The sequence below is a fragment of the Myotis yumanensis genome, unplaced genomic scaffold, assembly GCF_028538775.1.
Source record: "Myotis yumanensis isolate MYYU_CA2020_CCGP unplaced genomic scaffold, mMyoYum1.0.hap1 SCAF_14, whole genome shotgun sequence".
Classification (NCBI taxonomy): Eukaryota; Metazoa; Chordata; class Mammalia; order Chiroptera; family Vespertilionidae; genus Myotis; species Myotis yumanensis.
In genome coordinates, this window is record NW_027223765.1 from 21,836,771 (window position 1) to 21,862,236 (window position 25,466).

The 25,466-nt window shown below is 40.1% G+C and overlaps 1 protein-coding gene across 4 annotated transcripts in view; it reads left to right on the plus strand.

Moving 5' to 3' along the window:
• SATB1 (SATB homeobox 1) overlaps positions 1–25,466 on the plus strand; it is a 102,950-nt gene that overhangs the window by 8,552 nt on the left and 68,932 nt on the right. For 2 of the 4 annotated variants that reach the window (XM_070433340.1, XM_070433343.1), the window contains exons 1-5: positions 10,768–12,540; positions 15,252–15,486; positions 19,199–19,375; positions 20,151–20,277; positions 21,000–21,123. In XM_070433340.1, coding sequence (XP_070289441.1) covers positions 15,276–15,486; positions 19,199–19,375; positions 20,151–20,277; positions 21,000–21,123 — 639 coding nt within the window. In that variant the 5' untranslated portion in view covers positions 10,768–12,540; positions 15,252–15,275. Of the gene's footprint in view, positions 1–10,767; positions 12,552–15,251; positions 15,487–19,198; positions 19,376–20,150; positions 20,278–20,999; positions 21,124–25,466 lie in introns of those variants that run through there. The other 2 variants (XM_070433341.1, XM_070433342.1) reach the window with 2 other exon arrangements.

Genomic DNA, 25,466 nt, shown 5'->3' on the forward strand with positions numbered 1-25,466 from the left:
ATGGGCCTCTCCCTATTCTTTCCTACAATAATGATTTTGTCCAGGGTCCCATTGCAAAAATATGAGCCATGGTTGCTGCATACAAATATATTTTTCATTGTAACTCTATGTATTGCACTTTTAAATGTTTTAAGATTCAGGGTATTGATATTAATGGAAATTTCACTCTATTCCTTTAAATTAATACTAGAGTTCCAGTGGGGTTGTGTTAGCTGCATCTAAAACATTCTGAAAAGTTCTGGGCATTCTAAGAAAGTTTATCTAAAAAACACACTTCCTCTTTAAATTTATTTTCTTTTAAAAACATGTGTGGGGCTATTTTGCAAGACAGTCCTATTTAGTTACAGAAAGGAAAGTATTCTTAAGCGGTACACTGCTGTGTGACCTGTTCCATTATCGTGCACATTCTGTCTCTTTAAAAACAGTCTCCTCTATTTGCCCTATTAATTGTTGATATGTTGCCATCCACGAGACAAAAATTAGAGCTGTAATTAAATAATCATGTGATGCTCCTTAGTGCCAGTGAGAGCAAACTCATTTTTCCAGGCCCTGATGGTCACTGATTATTGTATTACTACTGGCTTGCCTTATTTATTTATTTTTTCTTCGTGATTCTCTATCTGTAGATTACCTAACTGCTGTCCTTCTCTTCAAAATTAAAGAAAGTAGAGAACATTCAGCCAGTTAATTGGCTAGACGTCCTCAGAGATGTAAGGTAGACATACCTTTTTTTTTTTGCTTTTGGTCACCTGGCAGGTTCTTTTGGGAGGCTACATCAGTGGTGTGGTTGCCTGCCATTTAATTTACACTGGTGTTTTGGCTGGGATGGAGGCATATGGGGAATGCCAGGAGAATTACAAAAGGAGCTGGGTATTAAAATTCAGAAATGATTAAAATTGAAATAAAAGGATGCTGCTTCTTTGCCAGTACTCTGGCAGTCATAATGACACACAGAGATTAGTTTCCACCTTCATCTTTTCCTTCTTTCTCATTTCCTCTTGTTTATTGTTGACACATTTTCCTTATGTCTGCCTCCCGTCTCTGTATCTTTTTCGCACCATTATGCGTTCCTACTTCTCTCTCTTTCCTTAAGCAGGGAGAAGCCTACTTAACCTTATTATAACAATAACAGAATAGGTTATTAATATTTAATATGCACATGATTAAAATTTCTCTCCCTTAAACATAGGTCAGCTGTATTATTATTAACCAGCATGTAATTTTTCATTTAAAATATTCTTCTTCTGCCCTTGCTGTTTCTGAAATGTGGTCTACTTTAGTAGTGATTTAATACCTAATGTTTGGAAAACTGTGGTGGGCTAGTGAGAAAAGAACTTACCAGTCATGGATAATCAATTATGCATGAATTCAGATGTAACAGATGGAATCTGGTGAGTTAAAGTTTCTCTTTGCCTTAATGTGTTTTTTTTTTTTATTTGTTTGTTTGACACCTGTCTCCTATATAGATAAACATCTCATGTAACAAGTGAGACATTTTCTTATATATTTATATTCCCTTTAAAGTGAACTTGGTTTTTTAAAGAGCAGAGAATTTTTTATGTGGCCCTTAAAGCTGATCAAATTCTTTTCCATCACTTTATAGATACAGAACTTGATCCTGTTTGACCTAGGAAGGTTCACTCAGCTAGCTAGTAGAGGAAGGAGCAAGCCCCAGTCCAGGCTCTCTGCCTTCTGTCCACTGCTTTACCCACTGTCATTTATCCTCTTTTGTGGGAGTTGCTTCATAATAGAGGAGCTACACTAACTCTGGATCTTAAAGAATTTCCAATGAAGACTGTGGTAGACTAGTTTCAAATTGTGTAATCTTCTGTCTGAAGACATGCAAACAGTACCTGTGAACATATATCATATTATGTTGACTGCATGTTATATCCACATTTATTCATACCTGGATATTGGCCAAACAATTGAATTTCCCAAATCTATAGAGAATGCCCCAACATTTGGTTTATATCCTAACCTGCCGCACATGCCTTTACACTTGTAATGTTGTAAATTTTTAGTGACAAAGCCCCTTGGTGCAAAGCATACTAATTTTTGAAGCCTTGTTATCTTCATGGAGATATAAATTTAATTTTAATTAAGTATAGTGTGAATGTATAGTGTTTTTTTTCAGTTGTAGAAATAATACAATGATGGGGATTGTCCATCTTTAAAGCAATACAGTCACAAAACAGTTTCAAGCTGGTCCCCATCAAGATTTTTTTCATAAATATGCTGTTTGTTTCTCTCAAGTGTATTCATGTGTATATATTTTTAAAATACAAATGAAAATAGTCTTTACAGAATAAAAATAAATGATTAAAAAATAGCCTAAAGGCTCACTTGTTCTGTTTTTATAGTTATACAGAAGCATTATTTATCAACTTTTTGCTTCATATCAGCTGGAAATTTGCATATATATTTATAGTTCATGTTAGTTACTTAATGAATTAAATTCTACAATAAACACACTAATAAATAGACACCTGAAAAATAGGTAACTTGATATTCTAGCTACAGCTATACTGTAAAACTATGTTTGTAGTATTTTACTTATGCTTTTACACATAATAAATATGTAATTTTAGTTTGGCTTTCCTATGTATTAATGTCTCTTAATCATGAATCAAAAATATATAAGTAGGTATGAACTTCTATAAGATATAATTTACATATGAATTTCCAATACATTAAAAACTCATTCATGAAGAAGTTCCCTATTGTAAAATAAATATGAAATCAGTAAGAATAGATGATAGGAAACAGAATACAGGACAATATGTTATAGAAAAAGATAATATAAATTATTGCATGCTGAAGTAAATACTTTAATCCTAATTATCATCACTAAAAAGTGACTGGAAATTAAATTTGAAAGACTTTTAGGCTTTTTTAAAACAAAAATTATATTCTTATTTAAAATTCGAATTTAAAGTCTTTATACAGAGACATTTTATAAATCATTACATAGACTAAATTCATACCATTGTTACACATCTGGGGCTGTACTGCATAGAAATGTTCATCACTCTTAAGTACTGTTAATTGGAAGGGTCTACTATTTTAGGAATATAGTTAATTTTTACTCATTTGAAAAACATCCAAAAAGAAGTTTTGGACTTTATGTACTCTTGTTTGTTTGTTTATGTTTCATTCTCATCTTTTGCAAAAATACAATAGTACAGAATAAAATCTGAAAAGAGAACAGTTTTCTTGCATTATAGGACCATCAAATTACCTACTTTGGGTGGGATCTTGGTCTCTAATTACAAATCCATGTTAATTATCCTTGGGTCAGGTATTCATCATAAGAATTAATTATCTTGCATAGGCTGGACTGTGGCTGTTGGCGGGTAAGGACAAAGCAATGGAAGGTTGTCGGTGAACACAGGGTTGTTTAGTATGTTGTAGCTCATTGTTCTCCTTGGCACGATATTTTCATGATAGTATATATCTGCCAAACTTAGGAATAGGTAAAAAATTGGTTTGTTTTAGTTCTTTGGTTAAAAAATTTTAAATTGGGGTAAAAGATGTATAACATAAAATATGCCATTTTGACAATTTTCAAGTGCACAATTCAGTGGCATTAATTCTGTTCACACTGTTGTGGAACCATCAACACAATCTGCTTCCAAATCTTTTCCATCATCCCCAATAGAATGTGCTTTACTTCTGAATGAACGTCTTCCTTGCTTCAACAAATTTCAAGCATTGCAGTGGAAGGTAGTCCCAGTCCAGGTGTGATACAGTTCCTTCTGGTGGTGGCTTTCCTTCCTGATGGACAACTCCTGTCCATTGCCTTGTGGTGATGGGCACAGCAGTACAATATCAGAAACTCCATTTGGCTGATACTCCCCACACAGATCTGAACTAGGATTCAGGTGCATCAGATCCTCAAACTGTTTCCCCCTCCAGTTAAGCCAGGAAAGATTAGTGATGACATTCACATCACTAAGAAGATTTGGTTATGTCTTGGCTAAACCAGTTGATTGGGAATAGGCTGCTGTTAGACTTTGTTGGAATTAAAATCCCCTGAGCTTCCCGAGAGTATTACATGGCAGCTAGCGCTGTGAGGACCTGTCACTGGCTCTTGGGAATGGACGACGTGAATACTTCAGTTCTGCTTAAGTGCAGTGACTTAGTCTGGAGATAAGTGGAACAGTGTTCAGCTGTTCCAGGAGAATCTCACTCCAGGTTGAAGTTTTTTTTCGGGAGAAAACTCATGCCCAACTATGTTGACAAAAGAAATAGAGGAAACTGGGATGCTTCTGGCTCCAGTAAATAACAGGCTGGTTTTAGAACTTTACTTCCATGTGTAATTTTGTGGTTAGTCACTTCTGTCTGTGATGGTAAATCACATACCTTTACAGGATTTCTGGCACCTTCGTAAATCTCAAGCAAGTGCAAAATGCTCATTTATCTTGGCTCCTCAAATGGCATTTCTTTAATTGACAAATCAATGATCTAATAGCTTGCCCCCCCTCCTCCTTTTTTTAAATTTAGTGGCTTGCCTGCACATATATTTCTTAAATTTTGGAGAGAGTGCTGGTTCCTAGCACAACTTTAACTTTTCCAAGTGAACTCAAGATTGGGTTAAAAACTTCACTTGAGGATGCCCTAGCAGGTATATTTGATTTTCTATCTTCAACATATTACCTAACCCAGAGAATGCCAATCTGGGCTGTAATTGGAATCACCCTGGGAGCTCTCAACAACTGAATGCCTGGCCATTGCAGTGGGGTGGAGCGTGGACATCTGGCTTATGGAAGGAGCTCCTCAGGTGATGTTAACCTGAAGCCCATTTTGGGAGCCACTGAGCTAACTTCTGATCCTGGCACCTGGCTTTACTTTCTAAGACGGCAAGACTCTTCCTAAGATTTCGTATAAAAATAGTTCTAGGGTTCCTTTCTCTGTGATGGCTGGCACTTGTGAGAGACTCCAGAAATACAGAGGTAAATATTTAACACCCTCTAGGTGCTCACAGACTTGCAGTTTGGAGGGGTAGACATGTAAATATGGAATGTCACACTGAAGGACAGGTGGTATGATGGAACATCAAGAAGGATGTAAGGAAAGCTGGAGAAGGCTTTGGACAGAAGAGTGGAATCAAGCTTCATACTAAGAATATGGCAGAAGGGAGGCCCCAGGTGAGAAGCGGGAGGAAGGGCACTCCAGCAATTCGGGGGAAAAATGAGGCAAGCTGAAACTGTAAGCATTCTGGTGGTGATATCTACACTAGAGGACTCAACAGCCATCACAGGAATCCTTCCCTCTACCTACTCAATTTTCAGATCTAAGTCTTGATAGAGATACCAGTTTTGATGGAGTTATTACCGTTGTGTCTTAAGGTTATGATCTATACTGATATCTATGGAAAGAAAGATAGCTTTCAAAAAATTTTCCCAATACATTTTTGCTAAAAAAAATTAAAAAATGGGGGTGAGGGTTGTAATATTTCTGGGTAAAAGGCCCAAATAGTTTGTCAGGTTCTAGAAGCCAACTACAATGGTTGTTCCTTTCCCTTACCCAGTTTTCCCAAAATTAGCATTAAACATTGGCCTCCCTTTGCTCGGCTTTCATAATGACCTTTTTCTATTAAAACCATATCACAAATTACCAGTGGGTATTTACATCCACCCCAATGTAATTAGGAAACAACTCTTGATCACTATCAGTCTGGCTATAATGGAAACCCCACCTATTAGGGGAAAAAACACAAAGAAAAAAACCTTGCCCCATATTTAGAGTTTATTATCATTGCTCTGTTATCTCCCCTGAAACATATTCAAGCTTCTTGCTGTTATTTTCTGCGGTATACCATTATTTGTTTGGTATCTGGATGCCTCCCAGTTTGAGTAGGTACCTACATTAAAGCTTCCAAAAGACCCGTTTCTAATGGCAACTATGCTTATGTAATGTGGGGGTAGAAGCGAGGAAGGGGAATGACTTTGTGACTTTTAACTTCGCCTATGAGCTACTGAAATGCCCATGGAAAGCAGCATTTAGGGTAAATGCATATTATTCCAAATGTACTACAGGACCCTTTCAAATATAGACGGGCTAGAAAGTCGTCTTAAATTCATGTGCAGTGGCACACAAACCTCATTGCATGCAACTTTACAGATCTATGGGCTTATTCTAAAATGGAAAATGATTTCCATTTGGACATTATTAGGATGTCTAAAAGCCACTCAGCACCTCTAAGACTCCTGACCAGGCCCTGGATTTACTTAGTCATCTTTAGAGAAGTTCACTAGATAAGTGCTGTCCAATAGATCTTTCAGCAATGGTGGAAATGTTTTATATCCTACACTGCCCAATACCCACCTAGAGCTATTAAACACTTGAAATGTGGGACTCAAATTGTCAGTTTTATTTAATGTCAGTGAATTCAAATTTAAGTGATATAGCCACCTTCCCCACCGTTACTTCCTTTTGCAATTCTCTAGAAGGAATTGTGACTGCAATTAGCAGTAGGAGTTGGTTGCTAGTGACACTGAGCTTTTTGCTCTCATTTATTTATCCATAATGTAAATATTGCAAGGACCGCATAAGAATTCCTGGTAATGTGGCAGTGAGCAAGACGCATGGTCTCTGTTCTCAGAGGGCTTACAGTCTAGTATGGGAGACACTTATTAACCCAATAACTATCCAGCTCGTTAATTGATTAAGACTGTGATGACTTACAAGAGAGAAATGCTAGAGGCTATGAGAGTATAAAATGGGGGCTATACTTTCTTGTCAGATTAGTCAGAAAGTTTAATCAGAGTTTCGTTTGTTCACTAAAACAAGAAAAGCATGAGACAGCTTCCCTTCCCCAAGTTCAAGGCTGGGTCAAGTTGGCTGCAGGACCCAGGGCTCTCAGAGTAGAAGTGTGCCTTGCCATGACCTCCAAAGATGTGGGGTCTGTCTGATTAAGCTGCACGCATACCCACACTGCAAACTTCTGAACTTGAGCAAGCAGATTCTGTCTTAAACTATGCAGTTGTGATGATGTCAGTCACAGATAAGATGTGAGAAGAAGGGTGCAAATGTTTACAGGATATTGCATTTCCTCTCTAATATATGTTTTGACAGTGCTGTTTGGGCTCCAGCCCCAGCTTTTTCCTCTCTGCTCTTACAAATTTGTATTTGGTCTATTCAAGCAACGGTGTGGAAATCAGTCCTGACATCCCAGACAGACAAAATGAGACACATGACAGCAAAACATATGGCTCAAATAGACATCCTTATATGGCCAACACAGACCATATTCCCAGAAATTCATAGATGGAAAACACCACCTGCAGCTAAAGCCAAAAAACAAAGAGTTGACACGACAAAAAGAGCAATATGCTACGTAAATGGTGCTGCTTTAAAAATGTAGGGAGATAGCCAACTGTATTTGAATTTAAAAAGATGGGGAAAAAATGTCCTTAGAAAGTGCTATGGCGGTAAGCATTGCTTTGCTAACACAGTCACTGGCGGAGTTGCCATATCTTAAAAGCGTTCAAATTCTAAATGCTTTCTCTGTTTATTACAAATGTATGTGCTATTCAGAACTCTGAATGTGTTTTAATGCTTTCGGATATCTGCCTGCATATTTATCTTAATACGGTGCCATCTGAAAACATGCAGTAGTCCTTTCATTATTAAGTTAAAAGAATCTTGTATATCTGTTACAATATTTTATCTTTGCTACTCTTTTTGTAGCCAGTCTGAATGCCTTCTTTATGGGATAAAAAATTGATGTGCTGTTTTACCTGTACATCACACATGAAATAGTTCATGTATTGCACTTGTACTATTTCATGTTCCTGAAGTTGACTCTTTTGATATCTAGATTTATAAAGTTTACTTTGTTTTAACTTCTTCCAATACTTGCTTGCATCTTTATCTCCAGATATAAGATGCCTGTGTAGAATCAAATGTTTTCCCCCTAGATAATTTATCCTCACACATGTCCTGAGTAGTGTCATTTTTCTAACTATCTTTCTTTTTTTCTTCCTTTATTTTAACCTGGGTTTACACTGACCAGTGCTCAGTGGCTATAATGAGTATTCTAAGGGGAAGATAATTTATAGTAATTAAGTTTATCATTGTCTTATTTGACTTTGGAGGGCATAAACCTTTGTGTATCACTTATGTCATTTCTTACAATCATACAGTTCTAACATAAAGGATGGGCTTGAGGGGAAATGAGTATGTATTTGTGAATAATAGATTCATAATTGTACTACATCATTATTCTTTACAATAAAGTCATTATTATTTTATGCTCATTTATTCTGTTTATCATTTTCCAAGTCCATGTTCATCCTTATTACACACTTTTATGTTTTGTGTTTGAGAATTAGTTTGTCATTCCTGAATAAAAGATGCTATTCAAATTTAAAGATTACTGTTTTAATTCCCACATTTCATTAGCATTGGCCAAGTCATTAGGAGGAGCCTAAGGCAATCAGGAAGCAGTTTCTGTCTTATTTACTGTGTAAATGATACGATAAACTTATTTACATTTTATTCCAATGTGTCTTAATATTGATATTTTCAGTAACCATTTTTTGGTCTTCTCTTTGCTCAAATTTTGTTTTTGCTCAAAAACTATTTTTCTTCTTTTAAAAACACTCAACTTCAGGTGAAGTTGCATGGATAATTTTTTTTGTAGTCTAGAATTTTTCTTAGGTGTTTTTTTTTTTATGTTGCTATTTTTGTAAATTTGTCAGTGTGACACTAGAATGCACTGTCCCTACTGAAAACCAGGCAGGAAAGCATGTCAGGCATCACCAGTTTGAAGCAACTAGTCACACATTCAGCTTGGAAATTCCTAACTTAACCTATCATGTTGCAAAAATCATTATCGAAATAATTCATTGCTATCTGCTTTTCTTTTAAATATTTCCTCATTTGTTATATTTCTTATACTTCAATTAAAATATTCTCCATATTTCCCCACATTTCAACTTTTAAAAATGTGATCTCATTTTTTTCCTTGTTTTGTGATGCTGTCATTTATTATCACATGTTCTTTCTTTTGCTCAAGGCTTGGGTTTATATGTGCCAAGATTCATGGTTGCCTTCCTTGATTTTGACTAACCTTTCCGGTTTGTGGGTGAAACTTGGGGGCCATTAGAGTGATATATTTTCATTGTGTCTCTCCTAAACTTGTCCTCCCCAGGAGGCCATTATTTCTTATACTTTATCTTCTACTTTACCTTCTGCTTTTCTTAGATTTCTAATGTAAACAGTGCCTCTAAGTGTGTATTGGTAGCTTTAAAGAGCTTAATTTGCATATTTTCCTCTTATCTCAGTACTTGTGTTAACTTGTTGCTTTTTTATGAGTAACAAAATGTTTATCTGACTGATTTTTTTTCTCTCTTCCTTACTAGTATATTCTGAAAAATAATTCTTACATTTTTGTTTTTGTTTAATGATTAACTGCCTTCAGGGACGGAGATGTTAGTGTTCAAACCTAAGCGATAAACACTGCATCTCTATTTGGGTGAGACTGTAATGTTCTTCATTTTTTAATAGGAATTACATTTAATAGATTATCTCAATAAGAGGATCTTACCTTTGAGCTAATGACCATTTATTTAACTGGGTAACTTACCCTAGATTGCAGAAGTATTTATTGCAACAACAGATGTATTTACCCACCCAAACTTTCTTGTCTTTCGCTGGTGTGAAATTAGTTTAAGGATGGTGGCATCTTTCCCTTTTTAATAACAAGTCAGGTCTCTCTTATTAAGTGACCCAAATTTTGTTGAACGCGGCCACTACAGGCCACGTATTTCTCCCTCCAACGTGATTTCTGGCTCAGAAGCGAGGGAGTTTTGAACCTACCTCTGACTTGCATAGAAAGCTCTTACCCTTGTGGCTTTAACGTTGGCTCTAGAAATACTTTAGGACTCGTCCTCTTGGAGGGTCAATATTCGCGAGACCGTTTTAAGGATCTTGGCCTTGATTCCTCTGCAAATGTGGCTGCACCCGCTGCGCTTCTTGGGAGAGCTCTTCCTCCGGAGGGTCCCCTCCAGTCACTTCCTCAGTCCCCCCATCTCAGTAACCTACGCCTGTCACCTGCGGGTCCGGGCCCCTCTCCCGCGGGGCCGGTGCGCCCTCCCCTCCCCTGCGCCTGTGCTTGGGGTGCCCGCCTGCGGCGCTCCGGACCGACTCCTTTTTGTGGCTTTGGTGGCGCGTGGGCGGGTGGTGAGCTTTCCCCCTGGCCCTCGCCCCCTCCTCCCCATCACTTTCACCCCCCACCCCCGCCCCGCCGGCGCTGCCCCTCCTCCCTCGGCTCCCTCGCTCACACCTGCCCCTGCCGCCCGCTCGGCGCGCGCTCCCCTCCCCGCCGGCGGCCGCTGCCAGGGAAGCCCCCCGCCTCCTCCCGCTGCGCCCGCCCTGGCGCGCCTGGCGGCGGCCGGCGCTGGCCCTCGCGCGGCGCCCTGTTATTCTGGGTATTGTGTGTAATAAATGTCGGGCCGCCTCACTCTAATCAAGCTCATTACAAATTCTTGCGCGCCCGGGGCCGGAAATCGTGCGCTCCCCCCGCCCCTTCCCTCACTCATTCACTAGTTACTTGTCTTTCTGCTTTTTAACTCGCCGCCCCCGCCCCCTCCCCCCGATCCTGGCCCTCCAGCCCGGGTTTTAATCCCCATCCCTTTTCCGCCTTCTCCTTGCACCCTACCCCCCCCCCCCCCCCCCGCCGCCTTCCTCCTCCGCTCCGCACCCCCTTCCTCCTCCTCTCCCTCCCCGCTCCTCCTCCTCCTCCGCCGCCGCCGCCGCCGCCACTTTCTCGCTCGCTCCCGCTCCCCGGACGCGGCGGCTGAGCCGGCCCCGCTGGGGAAGGGCTCGGGGCGGCGGCGGGCGGCCGGGAGGAGGCTGCGTGCTCGGGGCTGGGGCTGCGAGCGGGGTGATTTTGTATTAAAATGAGGAGGAGGAAGAAGAGGCAGCCACAGCGGCGGCGGCAGGCGCAGCAGCAGGAGCAGCGGCGTGGAGGGCTGCAGCCCGGGCGGACGCGCGGAGCCGAGCTGGGCACGGCGGCGGCGGCGACAGCGGCCGGGATGAGTCAACTAATAATTTAATGGGGGCAGAGACGGCAGCGAGGGGGAGAGCGAGCGCGAGCGAGGGGGGGGCAGAGAGAGAGAGAGGAGAGGGAGAAACAGCCCCGTCCGGGGACTGGCGCTCACACGCACACAGACGCGCACACACCTCTCCCTGTGCCACCCGGCAACCACCGGCCTCGCCACAACAACAGCAGCCACGGCCGCCCTCTAGCCCGCCCGGGGACCGAGCCGAGAGCCGGGGCGACTCCCGAGGACGCTTCCCACCCCGCTCTCGCATTTTGGGAAACTCCTCCTCAGTTTTGTTGGGGTTCCTGCGTTTCTTCCCCCCCGTCCCCCCCCCCCCCCCCCAAGTCCCAGTGCCATTGTGGTGCTCCTTGTTTACCTCGGACTCTGGCCGAGTGAGAGCGTGGCGACTTTTTTTGGGGGGAGGAGGGGGCGGGGAGTGTGTCGCTGCTGAGGCGGTGGAGGTGGCTGGGGGTGCCTTCTAATTCCTTCCTCTCTCTCCTGCCCTCCCCCCCCCCCCAACCCTCTCTCTCTCTCCCCTGCACTCACTCGGCTCCCCAGACGCTCGCAGCCCCGCGTCCATGGGCAGGGAGAGGGTCCTCGGGGCTGTCGTCAGCGAGGGCCGAGTCAAAAGTGGCGTTTTAGTGCCTTTCCGGGCTTTTTTCGCGAGCTCCTGCCCCCCACCCTCGCTGTCCCCCGGTAGATGCCCCCGGTGAGGGTGCGAGGCGGTGGGAAGAAAGTTTAAGGTTTGTTCCTATCAGTCGCAGTTGCTGGGGAGGGCGGCGGGGGCGAGGGGAGGGGAGGCGCGGTGGCCTCCCCCTCGCCGCGTTCTCCGGGGTCAGCGGGGAACGGGCTTGCGAGTGACAGCCCGAGTGGACTTTGTGGCCTCGCACCGCGAACCCTGCGCGAGCCGAGGGAAGGGGCACCGCGAGGGGACCTCCTTCCCCTTCCCGGAGACCTGGTCCGCAGTGCATTTTTCCTCCTCTTTTTAAAAGAATCCTCAGCCGCCAACCTCGCCTCCCCAGCTCCACCACAGTGCGCAGGGTTTGCTTTGTTTTTACGATTCTTCCCCCCAACGAATCACTTGTCAGATCAATTTTATCTTCGCCCTCCTCCCTACTTCCCACTCTCCCCTCCTCCCCCTTCGAAAACCCCGTTCTCTGAGGTTAGACATTTTACAAACCATATATGTTGTTTTTCGAATTGTGATTTTTTTTTTTAACACTCTCCCCCTCCACCCCCCATGGCTACTCTTCTAGGCCTTTATTTCTGCCCTTCCCCCGCTTAGGGGGGCGGGGGTAGGGGAAGAGAAAATAATACAATTTCAGGGGAAGTCGCCTTCAGGTCTGCTGCTTTTTTTTTTTTTTTTAATTACAAAAAAAAAAAAAAAGGACAGAAAACATCAGTCTTGAACTTCTCTTCAAGAACCCGGGCTGCAAAGGAAATCTCCTTTGTTTTTGTTATTTATATGCTGTCAAGTTTTGAAGTGGTGAGTTTCAGGTCGGTTTTGCTAATTTCACTCAGTAAAACTGCAGTGTTTCTGTTTCTAGATAGTACTTTGCTTCTTTGTCTCTTTAAAAGGTCACAGTGAAAGCTTGGCCTGGATCGTGCCGGCCATGTGGAATGGATAAGGGCATAATCTCTTAAAATGTGATTATGGGGTTCGGTGGGGGTGAGGGAGGCCATTTAGCAAGGAACTCCCTGGAAGGATCCCACATTGCAAAAACAAGAAACCAAAAAAAAAAAAAAAACCCAAAAAGGTTCTTGAAACCGGAATGTCGTGCTTTTCTTTTTTCGTGTAAAGGGAAATCATTGCTGTGTCTGAGTTCACTGTGTTAGTCAGTAGCGATCCCATATGGACTTAGTTGATGGACTGGGAAATGGGATTTTGAGAAAGTAGCCTGCTTTCTGTGTGCCAACCAAACGGTACACGAAAATGGACTTTAAAATGTGTAACTCACAAGAAACTCTTGAGCCTGGCATCTGTTGAGACCCGAGTTAGTTCCTGGGCTGCCAGTCCAGCAGGCCCCGTGGAGGCTCCTCTGTGCAATCCCAAACGGAGGTTTGGTGAACTTTAGCCTTGGGCATAGAGTTTAAATGAGTAAATTGGGTGTTTTATGTGCATGTAATTTTGCTTTATAATGTAAAGCTTTTTACAAGATGACTGAGTGTTTAATTGACGCTTATGGGTGAGTGTTGGGAGGACAATTGTGCATGACCTATATGATGTTTTGATTATCAATACATTAACTAAATTAGCATCTATCAGTTTCACTTGCTGTATACTTTATAATGCTGCTAAGCCTCAAGACTGCTGAATATGTTTTTTTAGCATTCATTTTGATGCTGATGTTTCCTTTTTTCTTAAAATTGCCCCACGGATGAAGTATTTTCAAATCATATGTTGTAAAATTCATTTTCTGCTCTAGGGTAAGGCAACCACTTTCAAAAAAAAAAAGCAGCTCTGTATTATAATCCACATGTAACATTACAAAGAGTGTTTTGAATAAGTTAATAACCATTGCTCTCTAATTTTGGCTTTAGTTTAATATAATGGAGAAGAGTAATCTTGATAAAAAGTGGTTAAAAGAGGCACATTTATTGTTAATGAACCTCATAACCAAAAACAGATGGGACCTCGATCAATGGTAAACCTTTAGTTCTCAGCGTGCCACCCTGGAGTACAAGGATAAATAGCCATTATTTCTCAAACTTTAGAGTTCTTCAATTGGCATTCTTAAGGTTGCTTTTAAGCCTACAGATTACCATTGCTCCCTCCTCCCCATTCACCTCTTTTCTTGATTAAATTGGACAGAGTAATCTATGGTTAAACAGAAGAAAAACATGCTTCTAGAAAAGCCATGCTAATATAAGCTGGCTTTCAATTAATCGGATCTAAATAGCTTTTCCGGTGTAATAATTTTTTAAAAGTACAAGAGATGTTAAATTACTAGACAGCTGGAGGAAAGTAATAATTATCATATTCTGATTTTTGAAATATGATCCCTTCCCCCCTTGGTATTGGTAAGCTCAGTATTTCAAGTACTATGAAAGTTCATAATTCCACTCACCTGTTCTTATCAATTCTAGTTACAACTATTTTAGAAGTGACTTGGATATTGTACTCATTGTTTTATCGTAAACCGTATGAAAATTAATGTCCATTGTGTAATTGAAAATAATTATCTGTAAATTTTTTTTTGAAGTCAACCAAGATGTTAACTTCATTGCATACTGAGATTATTTTTGAAAACTAGCAATTGTGTTTTACCTAAATCAAGACTTATTTTTTTAAAAAGCCAGTTTGGCACTTGGATCTAATGCTAATATCGCAAAGTATTTTCACGTTTTTTGCTACTTAAGTTAAGAGCATTCTATTACTAAAGTACTCCTAAATGTTAACTCCAAACATGTGAGTCGTAATGCTTCAGTACTTGGAATATTTGAAGAAGTCCTCCACCTAACATCCATTTGCTTAGGGGTGAGATGATCCAATCACACATCTGAGCCAAGACTTAACTAGATATTTAACAGGTCACTCTTGAAACTTTCATAGTAGAAAACTTTTTCTACAAATTTACCTGCAAAGCCAATGGGGAGTGTAAAAATTAGATGTTTGCTACCTTCTTTTGAGGTGGTATGTATATACATGTATAGTGTTTTTTTTTCTCAAAAATTAAGCTATATGTAAAAATATATATGCAACAGATTTAACTGATATTTTGGGCTGTAATTATTTTTCCATTCTTGTTTAAAGTGTTACTGTTTTGTTTTGTAAAGAATTTCTAATTTTTAAAAATTGGGACTGTATAAATATAATTTATCTTCTTTCTGGCTCTATTGTGGTGATTCTTGTTTTAGAAGTAAAGCCCATTTCCCCCCCACTTACTTTTGGTGGTAAGTCACAAATTACCTTTTATTCACGTGTGTTAATACAGTTTTCACAAATTATTCTGTTAACTTGAATGGACATATGCTGTCATCTAGAAATATAGTAACATATACATTATGTTATATATCTAGCTGAGTAATCTTACAAATTATATTTGTGAAGAGAGATATCTAGGGGTAAAACATTTACATGATGTATGCATGTAAATACAGAGAGAGAAAGGGAGAGAGAGAGAGAGAGAGAGAGAGAGAGAGGAACACCCCCCACCCACCCAATTCTAACCGCATCTTCTTTTTAAATTCTGGCAGGTGATCTTTAGAGAGTAACTGAGTATGGATCATTTGAACGAGGCAACTCAGGGGAAAGAACATTCAGAAATGTCTAACAATGTGAGCGATACGAAGGGTCCACCAGCCAAGATTGCCCGCCTGGAGCAGAACGGGAGCCCACTGGGAAGAGGAAGGCTTGGGAGTACAGGTGGAAAAATGCAGGGAGTGCCTTTAAAACACTCGGGCCATCTGATGAAAACCAACCTTAGGAAAGGTAAATACTTTCGAGCCAAATCCTGGAAAGCTGTGAGCCCTGTGCCTACCCAAGGCTACTCTGTGTGGGTGTGGAGAGGCAGAGCACTCTTTGTAGGATCTTTGCCTTGATTCTCTTTCTGCTCTGAAATTAGTTACATCCCTGGCTGCAGTGTCAGTCACGTTTTGAAAGTGGAGGCTCTGTGTTTGAGTGGAGCATCGTACTCTGCTACTACAGACAGGAATTGTTGGACATTTAGGTTGATAAGGACTGAATTCAATATAATGGTCTTTAGCCACCCAAGGCTTCCATGGATAAGGTGTAATGGAAGTAGAGGATATATACATGGCTATTGCTTGTTCTTGCCCTGCTTAAGAATAAGACACTGGCTTTTCCATAAGATTCGCTAGTTGTAAAAGACAGGTTCAGAGGTAATGGAAATCTTGTGTGCTATGATGTAAAAGTTTTGTGATGTCATTTTTGTGGCTTGTTTTCTTAAGAGCAAATGCATTATTTAGCAATGAAAAAACCTGATCATTCTAGTTTTTATGTTTGCTATAACTGGGTATTTTTGATAAAAGGAAGGGCAGATTTAGGCACGTTTACAAGGGGAGGATGTGTAACTGACTCCTTTCTACCCATTTCATGTTAAGTTGATGAAGTTGGACAACTTTGTGTTCAACACTTGTTTATGTAAAGCAGTGCCTGTGCTGGTTACAATGTGTGTGCCTCATAATGGTCTTTATTTTGTCTCTGAATAAATGTGTATAGGATTCAGATTTCCCTTACATTTGCTAAGCAAAGGATAAAAATGCCATCTTTTAGCAACCGAGAATATTAAGTAGATAAAGTTAGAAGGCAGAGGAATTTCATTGTGTTTGATGCATAACATTTATCATACAATCATTTATTTTTTCCTTGGTTTGGCGAAAACAAAGAATATATTGATCCTGAAATGAACAGACACAGCAGACCGTATTGTTAGATCTTTATCTATTAAAAATGGAAAAACAGCACTTCAGCAAATTCTTTGGCCTCTACTCATGATTACCCTATTTATTGATTGTTTGCCAAGAATGTATGCATCTTAAGAAAGCCAGGGTAAGAGCATTAAAAATATAATTTATTACGGCTTTTCAAACAGAGTGCATTAATATTGTACTGTGAAGCACTGGGGCTCTATAAAAAAGACTTTCTGACGCCTGCAAACATATAAGTTCCATAAATTCCTAAATAGGAGATTTCAGCTGTCTCTGGTATTATGTGATATTTGCACAGCAAACTTTTAATGCCAGGACAGTTTTAGACAAGGATTCTACAGACTTCACTGCTCCTTATGGCAGACGTGCTGTTTACACAGGCTCATAAACCTTCAGCAAAAGCTTCTAAGACTGCCTCCAGGTTTAAATCATGCGGTATTTTTAGCCGTCGGCAGTGGCCAGTGCACTCCCCCTTTAATGCTGGGAGGTTATGAAGTTGCTGTAGTTGGAAGTCTCGCCAAACACTCGCACAAATAATCAGACAGTTCAGAGAAGGCTCCTGTTCAGCGTTACTCCCAATAGCAGGAGGGCAACCGTGACAGTTTGCTGGAGGATTTAGCGGCTAGGTTTGTAATTAAATGATACTGTTGTCACTTTATCAGTAGCCACCTTTCATTACCTACGGGGTCCCGATAAATAAAGCTGAAGATATATACCCAATATATTTCAGTCGCTTGAAAGACCCACAGTGATGTCATAGGTCTAAGGAGAAGAGCATGTAGTAGGGCAAGTCAGTCTCCTCCTTGGAGAGGAAAAATCAATGCATATGTTTTTGTTGTACTAACCCAACTCTTTGAAGACATCAGGACAGGGGGAGGAGAAACGAAACTACAGTAATTTCACTTCCTGCTCAAAAGATTTTTTTTTTCTCCTTACAGTATTGCCTTGATAGTGATTTATTCTGTTTAATTGAAGAAGGTTCCTTGCTTATTTCAAACAACAAAAATCACTGAAGCCTTTTAGTGGTGGTGGTGGTGGTGTGTGTTTTTGTGTGTGTGTGTGTTTAATTTTATTTTTTGTGTCTGGTTTCTGTTTGACAGGTGCTAGATAAAAATTGTGGCTGAGATGTGGCTTAAGAAAAAGGGGTTGGATGTTTTTGTTTATTTGTTGAGGAGATTTTGCCAAAGTACCTCCAAGCCAAGAAAGAAATCACCAGTTTGTATTTTGCTGTTTTTGCTGTGGTCTCCCCAAATCTTCTGATCCCTGGCGGATTCTCTCTCTGGTATAAAACAGCCGAATGAATGACAAGAATATTGGCAAGCTTCACGGCTTGCTTTTTTATGCCTCGCCTGTTGGATATCTCCGAATGAGTTTGTGAGCTTTTCTAAGTCAACCTAAAGGTTTTGGTGCTCTTTTTTTCCTTTTTCAGAGCTAGAATCTCTTGTGAACAGTTCACGGAGGCTTTGGTGAAGAGGCATGTGTAGAAAAATGTAGCTGTTTTACTGCCAGCTTTTGTTTGCAGAATAGAGCACTTTTAAAGGGCATCTCCGGTGTCAGTAGAAAATCCCGATTTTTTAGCTCTGGTTGGCATGCGCTGGACACCTTCAGAAGTTGGTAGGATTCTGCGAGTCCAGAGGGCAGAGCTTAAAGAGGCATTAATGTTACAGGACTAATTGAGGATCCTGGGTGCCCTGTTAAAGTAACCCTTGCCATCATTTATGGTAAAGATGATACCCTCCTGGCAGTTTGCCACAGTGCAGTTCAGATGCATCTGCTTTTAACCCTTTTCTGCTTATCCCTGGGAGTCTAACAGTGCGCTCGCTGCGTGAACACCTTGAGTGCTACAGCGTTCCCTGATTTCCGTTTCCAGAAGCCTTTTTTCTAACCCCGGTGTGGCCTTCGCCGATTCATCATCTGGCTACTGAGTTATTACATTGGATTAAAGTAAATAGAGAGAGAACATGGAATCTACGCAGATTCCTTGATCCTAATATGTCCTGATATGAGGCCAGTTCCCTTTTCCCGCTCTCATTTTCATCCCATTTACTACAACAAGACTGTTCATTTTAAAGACATATGGTTACTGTGATATCTTTTTAGTCAGGTAGATTAAATGAGGAGCCATCAAAATAAAAATCTTATTTATCTACATTATGCACATATTGAAATCCTATATTTTGAGCATCAGTTTGGTTAAGTTTTGCGTTCCTTTTATGGAAGCATTATAAAGTAAAATCTCTAAAAAGGAAGCAAAAGGCTAATCATTTTATGGCCAAAGGTAATTTGTTTGGGCACAAACAAGGGATAGTTTAATATTAACAAAAAGCCTGTAGGCCACGTGAAGTTGGTTCTTGTGAAGACAACTGGAGTGAGTCAGGTTTGCACACTGTCTACATTACCACTCACAACAGATCAGACAAGACACCTACTTCTCTCTCGTCCGCAGTATCATCTGATCAGAAAGGTAATTCTGCATTCACTCATCTTGATGGAAGCAGAGCCCCACTTACCCTCGGAGCAGGTTCACATTCTATTTCCCTATTTCTCTCTCAACTCTGAAACAGAAAAGGTTGTATATGTTGGTGTGTGCGTGCCTGTGTTTCTGTGCCCTGTCTGCCTGGGAAACAGTCTCTTCCCTTCTCTCACTGTTGTGAAGATTTATTTTCATGGCTTCGTGTGTTTTTTTTCCCTCCCCCAGACTGTATTTCTGAAGATTGTTGGTTTGCATCTCTTCCTCCCTGTCTCTTCGATAGGAACCATGCTACCGGTGTTTTGCGTGGTGGAACATTATGAAAACGCCATTGAATACGATTGCAAGGAGGAGCATGCGGAATTTGTGTTGGTGAGAAAGGACATGCTTTTCAACCAGCTGATAGAAATGGCACTGCTGTCTCTGGGTTACTCGCACAGCTCTGCTGCCCAGGCCAAAGGTAAATGACGCACGTGCGGGGCTGGGGAAATTGCTTGGCATCCTTTGTTTACCTCCCAGGGAAAGCACTGAATATTTTTTTTTTTTATTCAAAGAACTGTAGGCTGTGTATGATGACACTGGTTCCTTATAGACTGTGGCTTTAAAAAATTGGCTTCATTCAGTTTGGTTTAGTTAACACACATTTTGCTCATGTGGAATGTCGAGGTAGATTTTTTTTTTAAATTACTTCAGCTGAATCATTAGTATGCTTATTGACCTTAATAATCTGCTCCACTGAGGACCCACAAGGAAGTGAGGAGCGTATTTGAGCAGATGGACTGTTGAGAGTCAATTTGCATTTATGACTGAATATCTAGTTCTGTTTCTTTTATTCTGTTTCTGATGGTTTTATGGGCTGTAAAGTATTTTTCAATGCTGATTCCCTTTGCAATAGAGAATCTTATCTGAATCGTAAAGCCATTTAGAACTGGTTCAGCTATGTCTTATTAGAACTTCCTGTAAGTTAGGAAAATGTGGCCTGGGCATCGGTTTTATTGATGGGGTTTGATTTCCAAAATAATAAAACAACCCTACAGTCATTTACATAATTTCACAATTTGGAAAGCTGAGCTATGAATATTTTCACTGACCTGCCTTTTAGAGGGAAGGGAATCATTCAGACAGAAATAACAATATTGCTTGTGGTGGGGGCCATGAAAGAAAGAAAAAAAACTACCAGATGTATTATCTGAAGGGTAAAACCTGTAGTGACATATTCTCTTTATCTGGAATAGGGCTAATCCAGGTTGGAAAGTGGAATCCAGTTCCACTGTCTTATGTGACAGATGCCCCTGATGCTACGGTAGCGGATATGCTTCAAGACGTGTATCATGTGGTCACGTTGAAAATTCAGTTACACAGGTGAGTCAGGACAGCGTTCTAGGGGAAAACATTCTAGTTACCTGATATTTTTAACTAAAGCATCTCTGGTCAACCTTTTTATTTCCTCTGTGTTTCAGACGGGTTAATTAAAATTGATTTTGTTACCTTTAAAAGCAACCCCCCACCCCCAGCCCCCAAATTTGTAGGTTTGTGCAGGTTATCAAAATATGAGACTTTTTATATTGAGTCAATGAAATGATGCATTACAAGAAGGCATTTTACATAAAGTTTACTTAAGAGAAAAATATTTTTGCATATCATGAACAGTGCCATCTGTGTACATTTTGTGAAAGAATGCCTTGTTCGCTCTTGCCGCGGCCTTGCTTATTTATATAGTTTTTTACCATTTTAATTCGTATGAACGGAGTCACGAAAGGAAAATGGTTAATACATTCATGCTTCTCCCTGCTTGCTCGTGAGAAAGCAGTACACCTTAAATTGTCTTCCCAAGCGCATCAGAGCAGGAAGGTAGAAGTAACATGAAAAAATAGCCACCACAGGCAGCTGATGTATAATTCATGCATCGATACAGCAGATGTGTTGTATAAAGTAATTAACTAATCGGAACAATCAGGAGACCGAGAGCAATCTCCAGATGCATCTGTTTGATGCGCAAAATGAAATCTGTCTGTCTTAAAGGAATGTTTTGCAGCGGGATGCAATCTTGTAATAATCCCCTTTCTAATCTCTGTCTCACATAGTTGCCCCAAACTCGAAGACTTGCCTCCTGAACAATGGTCGCACACCACAGTGAGGAATGCTCTGAAGGATCTCCTGAAAGATATGAATCAGAGTTCGCTGGCCAAGGAGTGCCCCCTTTCACAGGTACTGAGCAGAGCGTGGAATAAATAATAAGACATCCCGGGCAGCCCTGATGTGAGGTTCCATGGGGCTCCGTAGTCTTAAGCAACCGGTATCGGAAGCGAGAATCTGCCAGACATGTCAAGTGGCTTGACCACTGGTGACTTTTAAAAATACGCCTGATTCATTCTGAACAGAGCCTTTACACTTTTTCTCCCTTGGGAAAAGAGCAAAGGAAAAACGGCTCAGCAGACTCTGCTGGCTGGCTTTCCCATTCCTCTTCTGAGCATGGAAGCTCCATTCTCCCCAGTGCTCTGATGTAGGGAAGAGTAAAGGCAGTAACACTTCCAGGAGCCTGCAGTGAGTGGCTTTGTAAGTGTTAACGTGGAAAACTTCGTCATGCTGCCTGAATTAAATAAGAGTTCAGTTGTCTAATACTTAGCTCATTATAAAAATAAAAAACTACAAAGAGCATTTGTAGTAATAATTGTAAAAGTCAGAATAGAAATCTCCTGTAACTAAAGGTTGAGTAGTTATTGTTCTTTAGGAGTTTCTCACTAATTTGGGGGCATTGTTTTACCTCCCCCCCCCCCCCCCCCCCAAGATGCCTGTCATACCACCAGGAATTTTTGGAATAAGACAAAGATCTATTTTTATTGTGCTTGATTTTTTTAGAATGAATTTTGATGGAGAGTTACTAAAACTGTAGAGAGAGAGGCCGCCCCTGTTTCCAAATGTAAAAACCAAACATCGTGTTGGATAGTGCTCAGCTAATTTCAGATTTGAAAAAAAAAAGCAAAGGTGCTGCGAACCTGCTTTTCATGGGCTGCCTATGCGGTCACTACAGTAATGTGGTATAAAGCCATCCCCAGTGCCCAAATGCAGTGCTAGGTCATTCTGTGACATAGTATAATTAAAGTGCTGGTAGAACTAGATGTTTAAGGTTTTCTTTTAGTTCAAGTTTAAAATGTAATTCTGAATGTCAGTCTGTCAGTCATGTGAACTTGAACTGTACGACTCTGCTACAAACATTTCTGCAGTTGAGGGAGTCTTAAAATGTGTTTCTAATGTGATGCTCATGAAGATACAGGGCACCTTTGGAAGGAAGCTTGTGGGCTTCTGTGCTACCTTTTCATGGAACCTCCATGCATTGCAGGTTTGCTGCAATATAGCCCATCAGTATTCCTTTGATATTTATTAGCAGTTATAGGAGCAAAGCAAATGAATTAAGTTGATAGTTAATGATGACTTGCTATGTTCTTTTAAGGTGAGCTCTAGCCACAGGTAAAATATTATCTGTGTTGTTAAATGTTAGTTTCTTGTAATTCAGAGCAACTCAAGCTCATTTCCTTCTGTCCTTCCTCTTTCACCCATGGAGTAGAAAGGATGTGACTTTATACACCTCCAAAATAATTTAAATTAATGAAACACGGAAATCTATAGGATGATAGAATGAAGCAGGTGACTCTTAACCTCTGGGACTTCGGGTTTTGCAGACAACTCCAGATAACATGCCACTTGGTTATTAGCATTTGAAAATTGGAAATGTCCTCGAAATAAACTTCATTTTTTTTTTTTAAATTCAGAGGTAATACATGTAGCAACACCCAGAATAGGAACCTCAAGTATCTTCATGTTACTAAGTGTCCCATTGATTTTGGAAGTAAATTCAGGCAAAGATTTAACACATGTATTGTGAACTGGAGGGAGGAGGATGCAAGTACAGTATTTATCAATATAGGCAGTGAGAACTCATTATTAAATGACATCAACATTCGGCCAGTAAACTCCACCTCACTGTAGCTTATAAACATAATTGTGAATTTACTTAATGTCATCATGGGAAATGAATTGAATACAGACAGTTATAACATTAAACTGAATGACAAAATGAAATTCGGGACTTGGTTTTGGATATATATGTATTGGTGAATTCCTATAGAGAGGCCTTTAGAAGATCATGCGCACGCGCGTGTGTGTGTGTGTGTGTGTGTGTGTGTGGAGACTTTGCAGTAATCATTCTGTGGTGAAACTAGGCTGCATCTTCAACATCAGTTGTAATTACAGTCATCTTTTCTTTAAAGAAATCTTTTGAAAAAATGCATAGTTGAGCAGTGGCAGCAAATATTTGAAATTAATTTAATATTTAATACTATGAAGAAAGTGCAGTCTGTTGTCTAAATGAGGGACTTATTTTATATTCTGTTACATCATCTTCTATCCTTTCTGTAAAATAAACTCCATGAATCTGATACTCAATTCAGAATGTTTTAATAATGAACTATTTTCCATTTTTCTTTTATTTTATTTGCTGTCATAAGTTATTAAAGACGAGAAATTCAGGCTCTCTAAGGACTAAGCCAAAAATATATGCTGAGTTTGGCAAAAATGACTCTTTCTTTCTCCTGTGGCTAAGATTTGGTGATGAAGATGCTATGGTAAAAAAACAAACAAACAAACAAAAAAAACCCAGCAAATAAATATTGTCTCAGTCTTGTATAAAACGGAACCCAACACCAAGAAATCCTGTATTAAGACCTTTTGACCCCCTGTGGAGATTTGATTCATTCACTTAGGAACTTTCAGCATACAATTCAGTATTCACATTTTGCTGTACAGTAAGAGTTGTTTCGTTTAATATGATAAAATAACCTTGTAGCCACTTAGGGCTACAGGATCCCCTAATACTATGTTTAGCAGATGTCTACCCTGTGGGCAATAGACTCCCTTTACAGAGTAGAGGCCAGGAAGGAATGGGAATGGGAGCCAGCAGGAATTTGCCTCCTGGTGTCTGATAAGCCCTGCCTCCGATTCTCTTAGGAGGATTGTCTCAATCTTGCTAAAGCAGAAGTCCATTTGGGACTTGGAATCATAGAACTAGGACGTGTTACTTTCCCAGACTTCTCCTTGGACAGATAGAGGAGCCAGTGTCCCCAGAGATTAAAGTCAAAATGCTGGTTACTGACTGACCCAAAAGTCCTTTCCCAATGATACATTTTAAAGTAAGTGCTGATTTTAAAATGCATACTTAACATTTTGGTGCAGTAATATTTTCTTTGATAATATTTGCAAAGTTTTCTCCAGCTGCAGAGGTTCCATAAGTGTGCATGTGGTTTCGTTTATAACTCATAGCTTTCTTTATTTGCAGTACTGCTTTCCTATCATAAATCTGCCCAAATAGATTGACACCCCTTTATTAAGTTTTGGTCCCACATGTTTGTTTATTTTTGTAAAATGTTCTAAGACATAAGAAATGCCTCGCTTGTTACAGATCTGAGGTTGGGCGTTGTATCGTTACTTTTGTTTTTTTTTCAGTGGGATATGGTTAGATAAGTTGGATGTTGTATTCTGAACTCCACGTAATGCAGAGAATGAAGTCTGACTCGGGGACCAGAAAGCCTGTGGTCATGAGAACTTTGACAGTGTAGATTCGGGAGTTGAAAAAATAAACATTTTGCCTTTCATTTTGATTTTAGTTTTCCCTGAAGTATCAGAAATGGAACTTTTAAATACTGGAGATTATATATATATTCAGTACAAGGATAGATTCATTTTGTTGAATGTATCATAAGTAAACATCAGTTATTACTTCTACCAGCCTAATGCTTTCCTTCTGAAAATGTTTAGGCCAGATATTCCTGAGAGATTCTCATGCGATAGGTGCATTATTACCTCCCATCCACAGCCCCCACCGGGGTGCGCGCGCGTGCACACACACACGTCACCGCCTTCACATTCGAAGGCACTGCGTTATTTTCTATTTCTCACCTGGGGAAAAAGTAGCTCCAAGCCCAGGTCCTACATAAACTAAGTAGGAGTTGACATTTTTATTTTCAAGTAGCAAAGGCTATAGAAAATGAATTCAAATGTGAACATTCCATTTAGAAGTAATAATTGAGAAAAAGGATTTTTGGGTTTTCATTTTCCTGCCAGCATCAGGGTTTAATATGTGTTAGATTTTTTAAATTATGTATTGGCAAAACAGATTTAAAAAAAAAAAAAAGGAAACTGTGCTGCCCTCCTGGAGCTTAGCATTTAAAATTTAACTCTGCTGATTCCCTGGAACTTAGACATTTAATAAACCTGTGTTCAGTTTATTTTCATTCTGTATTATAAATAACACTGGAGCAACAATTTTAAAAGCCCTGTTTGTTACATATTTTTAACTGCACTTTGTAATTTTTTTTCATAACTTTTGCACTGAAGTGACATTTTAAAATATTTTTTGGGAAACACTGATAATCACATTCTCTCAAAGGAACAGGCAGCATCAGTATTCATATATTGTATTTCATGTGAGAGCCTAACCTATGACATTCATTCACATATTTACATATTTATACACTCAGAAATATGTATCGACAGTC